Source organism: Salarias fasciatus, chromosome 23, assembly GCF_902148845.1.
Source record: "Salarias fasciatus chromosome 23, fSalaFa1.1, whole genome shotgun sequence".
Taxonomy (NCBI): domain Eukaryota; kingdom Metazoa; phylum Chordata; class Actinopteri; order Blenniiformes; family Blenniidae; genus Salarias; species Salarias fasciatus.
This window is the reverse complement of record NC_043766.1, coordinates 24,416,240-24,428,986: the sequence shown is the minus strand read 5'-3', so window position 1 is coordinate 24,428,986 and position 12,747 is coordinate 24,416,240. Positions and strand designations below refer to the sequence as shown.

Below are 12,747 nucleotides of genomic sequence, written 5' to 3'. Positions count from 1 at the left end.
TTGCCCATTTATGATGTTGTAACTAACTAACAAACTAACTAACTAACTAACTAACTAACTAATAAATAAATAAATAAATAAATAAATAAATAAATAAATAAATAAATAAATAAATAAATAAATAAATAAATAAATAAATTTCAATTCCTCCATAATTGGTCAGAACATAAAAACATTCAATCACTGTATACAAGGATTATAATACTGATTAAGATACTGTAATTTTTAAAGTCAGATGGCTGCTTGCATAAATAAAAAAAATCAGATTTCATGGACAAATATAATTAAATAAGGATATAGTTGGAGTGAGCAGTGGTGGTTTGAAAACCAGGCCAGAATCTCATTCATTCTAACAGCTGACAGGTCACCATTACCACTGCCCCTGAGCAACACCCCCCAACTCACCCACTCTCCGGGTACTGCATTGGCAACCCACCACAGAGGGGTCCATTGTGGGGAACTTAAAACAGTGCTTACCAGACAAGAGGACTTGGGATAAAATCCCCCAGTGATTTGATCTCTTCATTGGTCACCACAGTGTGTCCCTGAGCAAGACCCTTGACTTCAGATCACCCTTATGTGGGTGCCCACGATCATCCCAGAAAACAGGGAATTCCCCCAATAATTAAAGCATAATAAGACAGTTAGCTATAACAAAAAAAAAAAAAAAAAAAATCCTAATTGGCACAAATGTTGGAAAGTTTGGACAAAAAGAATTGTCTTAATGTGTTTTCATTTATTTGCCCATCTTGACTTTGTCAAGTATCCTGGTTCTGTACAAGCTTTTCAAAAGAACCAAGAACTAAGTTTTATATAATGTGAATAGCTTCGTCGTGATTTTATCCCCCTGATCTAAGAAAAAGATGTCTATAACAGTCCTTTGCCTTTAAAATGATGGTAAAATGAGAGAGACGGAGCTGCTGTCTCCTCCACTGGCTGTCTCGACATTGACAGTAAAGCAGCGGCCCGCTTTAAGCGGGTAACCAGATATTCAAAAACAATACGTCATCCCACAATGCACCGCGCTTACGCTCTCCTTACAGCATTACCTCATCCCACAATGCACCGCGAGACTGAGAATCTTCTGGGTGGTCGTCTAGGCAACGCGCCTTATCGGCTGGATGAGCCCCGCCCCTGGACACGCCCTCCAGCCAATGGGAGAGTAGCGTCGTGACATCATGGTTATTTTTAGAGCGGCAGCGGCAGCAGATAAGGTTAGCCTCCACGCTGCACAGCTCAGAGTGTATACACACAGAGGCAGAGGAGCAGCACTGAGGCTTCTCCCGTCCGCACTAACTTTCATTCACGGACGATCCACAAGTCCGGATACTTTCACTAAAGCTTTGAGAACTGTTACATCTCAGCACTGAACGAGCGGCGATCGGCGAGTTAAAGAAGTAAGTCTCGATTCCTGTGTCAAGAAAGTGCGCTCAAAGTTTGGAAGTTTTTTTTAACGCGCAGAGAGGACGTTTGGAAACCAGTGTTTTCCTCCTTAACCGGGAAGAAGAGAAGAAAGAGGGAAAGACAAGTTGTTTTGTACAAGATCTTAAAACAAAGCAGCATTTTTTTTGTTCACTTCTATGTATACCAAGATGGAAACTACTTTCTATGACGACTCACTCAACGCTTTCTCCCAGCACGAAAACGCCGGCTACGGATACAACAACCCCAAAACGCTGAAACACAACATGACACTGAACCTCTCAGACCCGACCGGCACTCTAAAACCCCACCTCCGCGCCAAAGCCGGCGACATCCTCACCTCCCCCGACGTGGGTCTGCTGAAGCTGGCCTCCCCGGAGCTGGAGCGTCTCATCATCCAGTCCGGCAACGGCCTGATCACCACCACGCCGACCCCGACCCAGTTTCTTTGCCCCAAGAACGTGACGGACGAGCAGGAGGGCTTCGCGGAGGGGTTCGTCCGGGCACTGGCTGAGCTCCACCACCAGCACATGCCGGGCACAACCAACGTGAGTGTGACCTCTGCTGCTCAGACCAGCGTCAACACGACCCTGCCCCCGGTGTCATCTGTTGCCGGCGCCACTGTTTACAGCAACAATGCCACCATGCGCTCTGACTCGCCGGTCTACGAGGACTTGAACACTTTCAATCCGACCATCAGCACCGTGTCGGCGCCAAACTACACCACCTCTGCCCCAACCATGTCTTTCTCTGCTGCCCCGCCTCAGCTTCCCATCTACGGCCAGGCCTCCTCAGCCCAGCTCCCCAGGCTCACTGCACTCAAAGAAGAGCCTCAAACTGTTCCCGAGATGCCCGGGGAGACACCCCCTCTCTCTCCCATCGACATGGAGAGCCAGGAGCGCATCAAGGCTGAGAGAAAGCGGATGAGAAACCGCATCGCCGCTTCCAAATGCCGGAAGAGGAAACTGGAGCGCATCTCCAGGCTGGAGGACAAAGTGAAGACCCTCAAGTCCCAAAACTCTGAGCTGGCGTCCACCGCCAACATGCTGCGCGAGCAGGTGGCCCAGCTGAAGCAGAAAGTGATGAACCATGTCAACAGTGGCTGTCAGCTGATGTTGACGCAGCAGCTCCAGACCTTCTGAGGTGGTGTCAGATAAAGGAAAGACTGTAGTTGAAAGAAGCGGACACTTCCTGTGATAGCGAGTGGCTGTGCCTCCCGAAATCACGACGGGATTCGGGACGATATGGCGCGACACTGGCAGGACCGGGGGCTGCACCGAAAGTTCCTCAGTGCCACGAGCTCCCCCCGGTGGCGTGTCCTAGAGACGGGCTCGGGACAGTGACAGCAGCCGTGAACCGGTGGGGGCATGGCACCGGGAAGAACACCTTTCTGTTTCGTGCTATTTTCACAGAACTGGACTGGACTGAAGTTTTCTTGATTTACATCCAGCTCTGCATGGACCTTATCTTGACCATCAATGGGAAAAGTTCAGTATTAGGGGATTTAAGAACCTGCAATAGAGACTTTTCTCGCTGTAGCCATGGTGGCCTCCACATGGGGCTTGTTGGTAAACTACAAACAGCTGAAAAGTTGTAACAAATGCTGCCTGAGTTCTGAGTTACAGTACAAAGTACGTTTTCTTAATTGTAAGAAGTTAAGTTAGAAAAGCTTCAAGATTTACTTGTTTTTTTTCTAAAGTTGTTTAATGGGGTTTCACTCATTGTTATATGTATATAAGATCAACTTGGAGTACTTATGTTTACCATTTGTAATAAGAATACTGTATAATTTTTTTATGTTTGTGTTCTGAGCACTTCAGAAACTAATCAATATTTAAGAAAATAAAAAAAAAAAAGATAAAACAAGCCAGCATTGCCTCTGTGTTCTTGTAAAAGAGTGTGACAGGAGAAGCAGTGGGTGTGTCATGGTAGAAACTCAAACAATGAAGCAGGTTGCAACACGTTTAAAGAGCTGCTAGTTTGGAGTACCTCAAGGTAAATTCCATTACTGCTCATATTGATCCATGCTAAGTGATTGTGTTTCCGCTGACAAGCCAGGCTCACTGATGGGGGACCAATTCTGTCAACTGAGGTTGTAGATTTTGAGCTCACACAAACAGAAGCCTACTTCGTAACTCTACTGCACCCAGGTTACTTCAGATGACACGAATTAAATCTTGGTTGTGTCTGTCTGGCAACAGAGTGCTAACAAATGAAAATGAGAAAAGAATAACAGACATCACTGATTTTGCACTTAAACATACTAGTCATAGTTCATCTGCCAGGTTGTTGCACCACTTCTCAACATTTCTTCCAGGTCTGTTGAATGTTAAGTAACCATCAATATTGAAAAAGAATCACTGGGATTTTATACAGGTGAATATTCTCAGCAAGTGCAGTTATGGTATGCTTAATGCTGCTGCTGTGAGCCTTTTCTTGAAGAAAAGAAGCAACAGCACTAAAAAACTGAAAAGTCATAAATCAAACAACAATTAAAAATTATTGCAGGCCTAATAGTGATATAATGAAAAACTGCTTTAAAATGGTGAGAAAACAGTTGTTCACACAGCACTGAAGGTCAAGATTGGAGCAGTGTGAGGTCAATCTATCATACTGCTTCATCCAGTTGCGGGTCACTGGGTGCACAGAGTTGGTTCATCATGATCACATTCACACCTACAAGCAATATAGGGTCTCACATACATGGTACTGGACTGCAGAGAATATCCAGAGAAAATGGAGGCACATGGTTCATGAAAACTCCACATAGAGAGGCCCAGCCCTGTCCCAGACTTATAACAGACGACTTTGTATTTGTTATAAAAGTGAACACCAATTTTCCTAATATGAGTTGTGCATATTTATTGAAGCAAAGCAGTTTACAACCATGAAACACACACACACACACACACACACACACACACACACACACACACACACACACACACACACACACACACACACACACACACACACTAGTAAAACAGACAATCATATGAACCATATACCATATCCGCCCTAGAACAACAAGCGCATATGTGTCCGGACAAGTCCTGTGGGGCATGCCGACCAAGTGCTGTTTTTGAAACACTAGAGGGCATCATTGAGTGGAGATGACTTTACCTCAGATGAACCTTGAAAGTCATTGGGTAATTATTATCTCAAACAGTAAATGTCCTCACATTACTGGCAATCACTTGCGGAATCTTTAAGAATTTATTTTCAGTTTAACACACACACACACACACACACACACACACACACACACACACACACACACACACACACACACACACACACACACACACACACACACACACAAACAATGGAATACATCAATTATTTGAAAATATGCAATCATAACACGAAGGCAATAGTGCATATAACAGGAGCATTATGTGGTGTTCATTTCAATAGAAGACAGTGTTCAGACAAACGCTCATGTAGTAGAACTTCGCACATGACAATAATTGAGTAATGTTTTCCAAATACCTTTAAATATTTCTTTTGAAATTTCATAATTGGCCTATGCCACTCAGAAATTATCCAGTGGTCATCTTCACAATGTCCTGTATTTAACTTTTTTGACTTTTTTGACACACATATACTCGAAAACACACGTTTTATCAAAGGGCAACGAAAAAATAAACAAATAAAGTAGTAAAATTAGTGGCGTGGTCTTTATGGACATCAGTGTTTTATGGGATTTCTGTTTCCCACTTGGATTTGCTTTGATTTGTCCAACCTGGAGCAAGCTGACATTATTCCGGAAAGTGGAGCCTTTACGACCATATAAGGAGAGGGAACCCTCGAAAGAGCCACGTCACGTCAGAGGAGGCGCGTGTTACGGGAAGTGAAGCCACTCTATAATCTGCTCTCAGCATATTACTGATCCCTGAGAAGTGATCCAAAGTAGATGGATTTACTTTCTAAGGGCGAACTAATTAAAAAGGATTACGGCTGCGGCGTGTAGAATAGCGGGATTGCAATGAGGGCTCTGCATCAGTCCTCTTTGATATATGCTGCACAATGCGTGCTGTTTATATAAGCACGTGATGTTGCTTCAGCATCACACAAAAGGAATCAAATATGAGCGTCTACTATGCACTTTTTTTTCTAAAAGTGCTACAAAAAAGTGCGTGAATAACGTCATTCCGGGTTCTTTACATTCATATTGATTAAAACAACTTTAATCTTTTGTATTTTATCTGATGAGTTTGATTGGAATGTATGGAGTGTTTAACCACACTAAATCATTTTCAACAAAGATCAGCACTGTAAGGAGATTGACAATATACACTACTATTTTGGTTTATACTTGGCATATTTGAGTCAGACGCTCCAGCTTTTTTGCGTGTTGTATTACTGAGGTCTGTTATGTTTATCCAGGCCACAGTGTATCTTTTGACTATCATATTGGAGATCATACCACCAGGAGACCGCAGAAAACACACAAAACACACAAAACTTTTTTAGGTATAACCAGAAAAGCAGAAAAGTCAAGTTGGGGTTTTTGCTGTTCTTGTTTTATTTTCTTCTTCTTCTTCTTGTTTTTTTTTTTTTTTTACATCACTACTGCTTTTAAGTAGAAGAACGCTGCTTTAAAGTCAGAAAGGAAAAGAAAAGTATGGAAAATTATGAACTTACAGCTTCTATATGAACACACACACACACACACACACACACACACACACACACACACACACACACACACACACACACACACACACACACACACACACACACACACACACTTATTGTCTTTGTTCTTGTGTTCCTGCTGTGAATTTGTGAATTTATTCTTGATCGCAGAGCTCACATAAATGGCCCTGAGGTCATTTGTAGTTGACAATGTTTTGTTCTGTTGTTTTTGAATGTGTTTTTATTTTGTTGCTCATCTTCTGCACCATAGCTGTGATATTTTTGTTCTTTATCCTCATTGAGAAGTTGTAATTTGTGCAATGTTCTAATTATTAAACAAAAAAAAATGTTTCTCTGCAAGATTGAAATCGCTAGTGTGTAGTTTCTCCTTTCAGACAGCAGGTGGACAGACACGAGGGCAGAAAGGTTGCGCATGCGCAATCTACTTACACGCCGCTTTGACGAGATGCTTCACGTGTCTGAACAAACTTTTTCTCAGGTAAGTTTCGCTATTGAAGTCGGTGTGAATGTTTGTCCGTGTTCGCTCGGTGAAGACTTTTTCCGTTTAGCGTCGACTGTGAGGTACAGAGCAAAAATGCATGTTTTTACTGTTGACTTCAGGGTTTTGTTCTCCTGCAAAGGGCGGTTGGGGAAGCAGTTCGGCATTTTCTCATTAATTTTGCTCGCTTTCTTCACGTGGATTTACGGTGATTTTATGGGCATTAATTGAGTCTTTGTAGTTGTTGAATTTCTTTCTGGAGGTGGTAGATGTGGAGCCCTTGGACATGGCACGGATTGTGGTTGTGAACCAGGTTGTTCTTCCAGGCGCACTGTTTATGGTAGAGGAACTAACATTTAATTTAGGGGCAGCAGCTCTGAGGACATTCGTGCATTCATTCCAATTCCAATTGCACAATCTCTCTAAACTTCAGATATTTATGGCATGGTTCTATGTGATAAAACTACACGTTTCTAAATGTACTTTCATTGCGTCTTCATTGCGGTCAGCCTAAGGCACAGCTGTGCAGTGATCCTGCAGTATAATCAGCATCTTGATCTGCCACACCTGCGAGGGGGATGGAGTGCTTCAGCAAAGGAGAAGTGCCCACGAACACGGATTTAGACAAATTTATGAATATTTGAGAGGCCTATTGTGCACATCAAAAAAGTCTTAGATCTTTGTGCGCACCTCATGAAAAATGGAGCATAGGTGAATATCTTCTGTTAGAGTGAAAATGTTTTGAAGACACTAGGCCTGGGTTTGGGATATTTTGATGATACTCCAATTCTACTTGTGTGTATCTATAATTTAAGTGTTCTTAAAATACAAATCCTCTATGGATATATAAGTTACACAGCTTTATACAACTCTCATGGGCTTTTTAGCATGCAGCAATGCATTGTAGTTCAGTGCAAAGACCCATATAATTTAGACAAGCATTTCATATAATGTGGCCTAAATTGTGAAATAAAAATCAGTGACATGATTATTAAAAACATTATTCCTGATATGATACAAATGATATAATCATTTTTGGTTTTTGACAATGTTTCTTATTGAATCAACAAGCAGCCAGCAAGGTGTTAAATATGTTACCACCAAACAGACATTCATAGTGCTTAATGGCCTCAAAACAGAGTGACTCTGATATGAAGGTTTGTGCTAGCACAGTTCATTATACATATCTGTACATACACTGATACAACTGACACAAAAAGTGCTTAAATCTTTGATAAAGGACACTACTGTGAGAATTAAATGCCTCAGCAATGCCCTCATTTAGCCTCAGTTCTGTGTGCTTGATGTCACATCAGATAACATGGCAAACAGTTTTTTTCAAATTGAAGTCAGCATTTAATAACTTAAGTATATGCAATGAGATTTAATGTTTATGTCCCTATTAAAACAACATGGATTGAGTGACAACAGCACTGTTATCACGTTTTCATTTCAGAAAAGTGTAACATTCATGTCCCATCATTTTGATCATACCTGTGTTCTTTGAAAACAGCCCTGTTTCAGATAGTTGAGGAGACAAATGAGATAATAAAGCATAACTCCTTCCTCATTTCACCAAATAACTACTGCTTAATTTCAAACACACACACAAGATGTAGAATAAAGTCCTCCGATAGGTCATTAACGGTATCTCTAATCCTCTCCAAATGTGAAGTATCAGTTTGAAGGCTTTAAAATCCAGCGAGTCTTTCTTTTTCAAGCCTAAGAGGATAAGGTTTTTTTTCCCTCTCTCCATAAAAAAGGCCTTTGGACAGTAGATGGCGCTGTATATTCTTTGGACTTCCAGAGACCACAGAGCTTCCTGGTATCACCTAGAGTGGATCTGGGCATGTTTTGCCCTTAAAAGCACTTGAATAGATTTAAAAGATTGCTTTTCAGAAACGTTCTCATTGGGTCAGAGTGCTGGATTATAAAGTAGACCTTCATCTGTGTGATTTAGCATTTAAGGTTTTTATCCAAATTTTACCTTGAGTAATAGAACCTGTTTTGGATCTTAAACTGAATTGGACTGTCTCTCGCGTTCAGAGAGCAGATGTTCGAATTTTATTTTCACTCTAGACTGCTATTTCCATACCCGGACCCCTTTCCCAGTTTTTCCTTGTATTTTCTTTGTTTAATCTTGCCCTAGCAACAGGTCAGATATTAAGAGGTATCTGTGTGGTCTGTAAGGTATGATGGTTTCAGGTGATCCATGGGTCAAATTTCATATTTGATGGTATTCTAAAGAATTTGTTCGCCAGTCAGTTTTTTCTTGCACTTGCTGAAATGATGCAAATATATTTAATCTATGTTTGGCATTGCACAATCCACATTCCCTCCGTCTATCAAAACCTTCATCCATGACAGGAATAAATGATTCATTTGCTTATATTGGTATTGTAAAGATTAATTTTCTGAGTTGAAATGGTTTTGTCTATCTCCAGATTTGAATAGTATGACTGACTGATGAATATCATTATTATTATTTTTTTTAAGGTAAATGGGAATCGTTAGACAAGCACCAAGCCAATCAGGGAAAATACAGTCTTCTCACTTCATGTCCAGCCAAAATAGGATGCATTCAGTATTTTCTGCCCAGCAATACTCCATTAAATGTCTTTATCTTTGGTAATCGCAACTAGGTGAATTGTAGAACCTTGTTTAAGTACTTGTGTTTTACTGAGAAAGATTTTGGAAGAGGTACAGTCACAGCTCGGCAGACTGTCTTGACCTCACTCACTCTGCTGATTAAGGAGATGGTCGTGTTCAGAATTCTGTTTTGTCATTATAGATCAATTTTATAGTACAATTCAACATGCTTTTCATTGACAAACATGTACAGTTCACATTGAGAAAGGTGGATAAAAGCAGAAAAAACCTACATTCAAAGTAGCAAAGCAGTCATAAAGAACAGATCATTAAAGCACAGATAATAAAGATGCAGTGCAACATAAAAAAATTTACAAAAAGGCAGCAGAAAACAAAAATCTCTTCACCCTGGTTTCAAATGAAGTCAGTTTCATGCTGTAGTTTTCAGGTAGATTGTTCCATATATTTGATTGATTTGGGAAAAAAAACAGCCCCCTCTACATGCTTGACTCTAGGAACACAAAGTAAGTTTGATACAGATGATCCGAGAGGTCTGGATAGCTCGTAATGTAACTGAGGATATGAGATTTATTTGTAGTATTGTTTTGAAGTCTGTTCTTTGTGTGACAGGGAGCCAGTGCTCAGACCTGATATGGTCCACTGTCAGGATGTTCGCCAGGACTCAACCAGCTGGTTTTGAATCAGCTGCAGCTGTCAGATTTTTTTTTTTTTAATGAGACCAGTGAAGTGTTATAGTCGTCTATTCAACTGAAGACAAACTTACATTTGTTTTATAATGTGCACTATATCCTTCAGACGATAAAACACTGCCTTTCGTATTGTTTTCATAGACTGGTCAGAGTTCGTGGTTAAGTCAAGATTTTTTTGTCACTGCTTTTTAGCCTCAGACTGAAGGACAGCCGTAACTGTTAATATCTCTAATCTGTTGAGCCCCCAAAACCACTACTGGAGATTTATCTTTGTTCAGCTGAAGAAAAGTTAGGTACAGCTGTTCAATACTTGCACGTAATATTTTTATTGAGCTAGAGCCTTCTTGTAAGAGTGAAGTAAATCTGTTTGTCATCAGCAAAGTTACAGAACCTGACAAAACTGTAGCATGTCTGTGTAGGAAAAAAAAGGCATATCATCCCTCCATGTCTGTCACTGTCTTTTTGATTGCAGGTTTGGACCAGAGAGGCCACTGCAGGGATTTAATGTGCCAGAGGAGATGATACCCAAACCACCTGGAAAGCTGACTGCAACCATGATCAAACCGGATCTGTAATGCTGTGTCGTTGCCAAAGGTAGAACTGGCCTTTATTCAGTGAGATGACCTGGAAACAGGTAAGTCAAGCAGTCATTTCAGCAGAACATCTTGGAGATTGAGCATCATTTGAACATATGGGTGGAGCTATTGATTTGAGAATTTTATTATTTCATTAGACTTAAAAAAAAATAAAAGAAGCAATGCGTGCAGCTTTTTTGTTGAACTGCTTAAAAATATTTCAAAATTTCTTATTGCAATGATACAGCCTGTGTTTGTTTTAAACAGCATTGACAGTATTCAACTTTACTTTCAGTTTCAAGTTTAAGGTTAGACACTCAAGAGTAAGTTGGATGCTGATCTAAAATTGTTAACGTCACTAAAATCTGAGTTGCTCCGCCCCCTTTGGGATTTGGTCCAAGAGGCAAGTGGTGGGCCTCACTGAGGAGAAAACTTTGTCAAGCATCTCAGCATTAATCAGCCCAAAACTGTCCATTAGGTGAAAACATTCAGATGCACTTAAAACCACATTATTCTGGACAAAGGATAAAATATTGGATGCGATAGTCTTTAGTCCTTCCTTTGAAGTGGTCTGCAAATGTCTCACAGTCTGTAGGATTAAAATTAGACTTGATAAATCTGGATTTACTAGATGTTCTATAGTTGAGAAAAGTTATTTGGAGTTATTTTTGTGATTGCTAGAGAAGTAGTTATTTCTTGCATTTCTAATTGCACAATTTAAAATTTTTCATTAGCAGTAAACTTGATTTATGATGATTTAGTTTTTCTTCCATGTTCTTTCTGCCACCCTGCATTTTCGTTGCCTCAGCTTTTCATTCCTCCATGGTGGAGAAGTTTTTGTAGATTGTTTTTGTTGTGAGTGGGGAAGCTTGATTGAGAGCTGACTGTAGCTTTCTCCTAAAACTGTCAGTACTAAAATCACAAGAAGCGGGTAAAACAATAGAATAATGTTTTTCTAAAATTGTATAAAATTTGCTGCCACCTCAGGGGTTAGCTTCATCTTTCGTATCGTTTTCATGGAGGTCTATTGCTGGGTAAAACTTTTCATCTTAAAAAATATACCGTAATGATCAGGGACAGCCAAGTCAACAACAGAGGTCACACCAGTGGACAGGATGAGATCTCTGTTGTGAGACATGTTGAATAAAATTCATATAATTAATGTTGTTTAGAAAATCACTTGATGCTTAGATGAACAGATTACATGTAGATGTAGATTAAAGTCGCCATTTGAAATACTACTACTACTACTACTACTACTACTACTACTAATAATGATAATAATAATAATTTGAAAAAATAAAGGAGACACGCCAAACAGTTTGGGAATTTCGCAGGGTTTTATTACCCACTAGGCACAAAACAGTGTTCAAACTCAACTAAAAGGAGAGGGGACCAGAAACTTCTCCGTTTGGGCCCTTTTCCACTAAACTGGTTCCCATGCTATTTCGGGGTCGATGCTCAACTTTCAACTGGTTTTTGTGTTCCCACTGACCGTGGCCCGGCTCCGGCCCCCAGAAAAAAGGACCTTTTTCGGGCACCAACTCGAAAAATCAATCCCCTGGCCACATATCGACTACGTCAGGCACTGGGGGCAGGGTTACATCTCTTCCGGCAAAACACGGAGTCGCTATTTTTTTTGTTTAACCAGAGAGCGACGGTGGAGCAGCATTTAATTTTACCCAAAAATGGATTTTAACAATAAGTGGTGGTCTGAGGAGGAGACCCAGGGCTTCCTGGTGCTGTGGTCTTCAGCAGACGTCCAGGAGAAACTTGGCCGGGCAGCGCAGACCCAATTTCGGATCCTACCAAAGTGTGAAGCAGCTCTTGAACTCCCGATCCTGGTAAGTTCCTTTCATGAAGCACCAAGTTGTTAGCCTACTATGACTATGGTAGCTAGAAATAATCCCAAACTTTGAGACTCAACAATTTGTCTTGATTATGTTTTTATAGTGTTGTTGGCCCATGGCGATGGGTAGCAGTTCACCAGAGCATCCCTGCAGCTCACCAGCCCCATTAAAGGTGCATTGAGGAGTTTACACGTTTTATGCGAAACAGCGCCCCCTGCAGGCCTTGGGCGTAATGCAACTTAGTGAAAAACTCGTGCCTGTGACTCGCGTGCACGGAAGAGGGGGACTCCTTCTTCGCTCGTGTAGTAGCGCTCAAGTAAAATTTAAGTTTCTTTTACCTGGTGGAGTCTGTGCTGGAGTGGCAGTGCTAGAAGCCAGTCTTTTCTTACTTTCTGGAAGCTCCTGCTCAGTTGTTGCTCACTAAGCATCTGGCGGAGTAATGGCGGACAAAATGAAACCTA

General features: G+C 41.0%; 1 protein-coding gene across 1 annotated transcript; it reads left to right on the top strand.

Annotated features, from left to right (window-relative positions):
• The first annotated feature begins 1,155 nt into the window (after nucleotides 1-1,155).
• jun (Jun proto-oncogene, AP-1 transcription factor subunit) lies at nucleotides 1,156-3,306 on the top strand. The gene has a single exon (XM_030083564.1). The coding sequence runs from the start codon at nucleotides 1,581-1,583 to the stop codon at nucleotides 2,562-2,564; it is 984 nt and encodes a 327-aa protein (XP_029939424.1). The 5' UTR covers nucleotides 1,156-1,580; the 3' UTR covers nucleotides 2,565-3,306.
• Nucleotides 3,307-12,747: the final 9,441 nt, after the last annotated feature.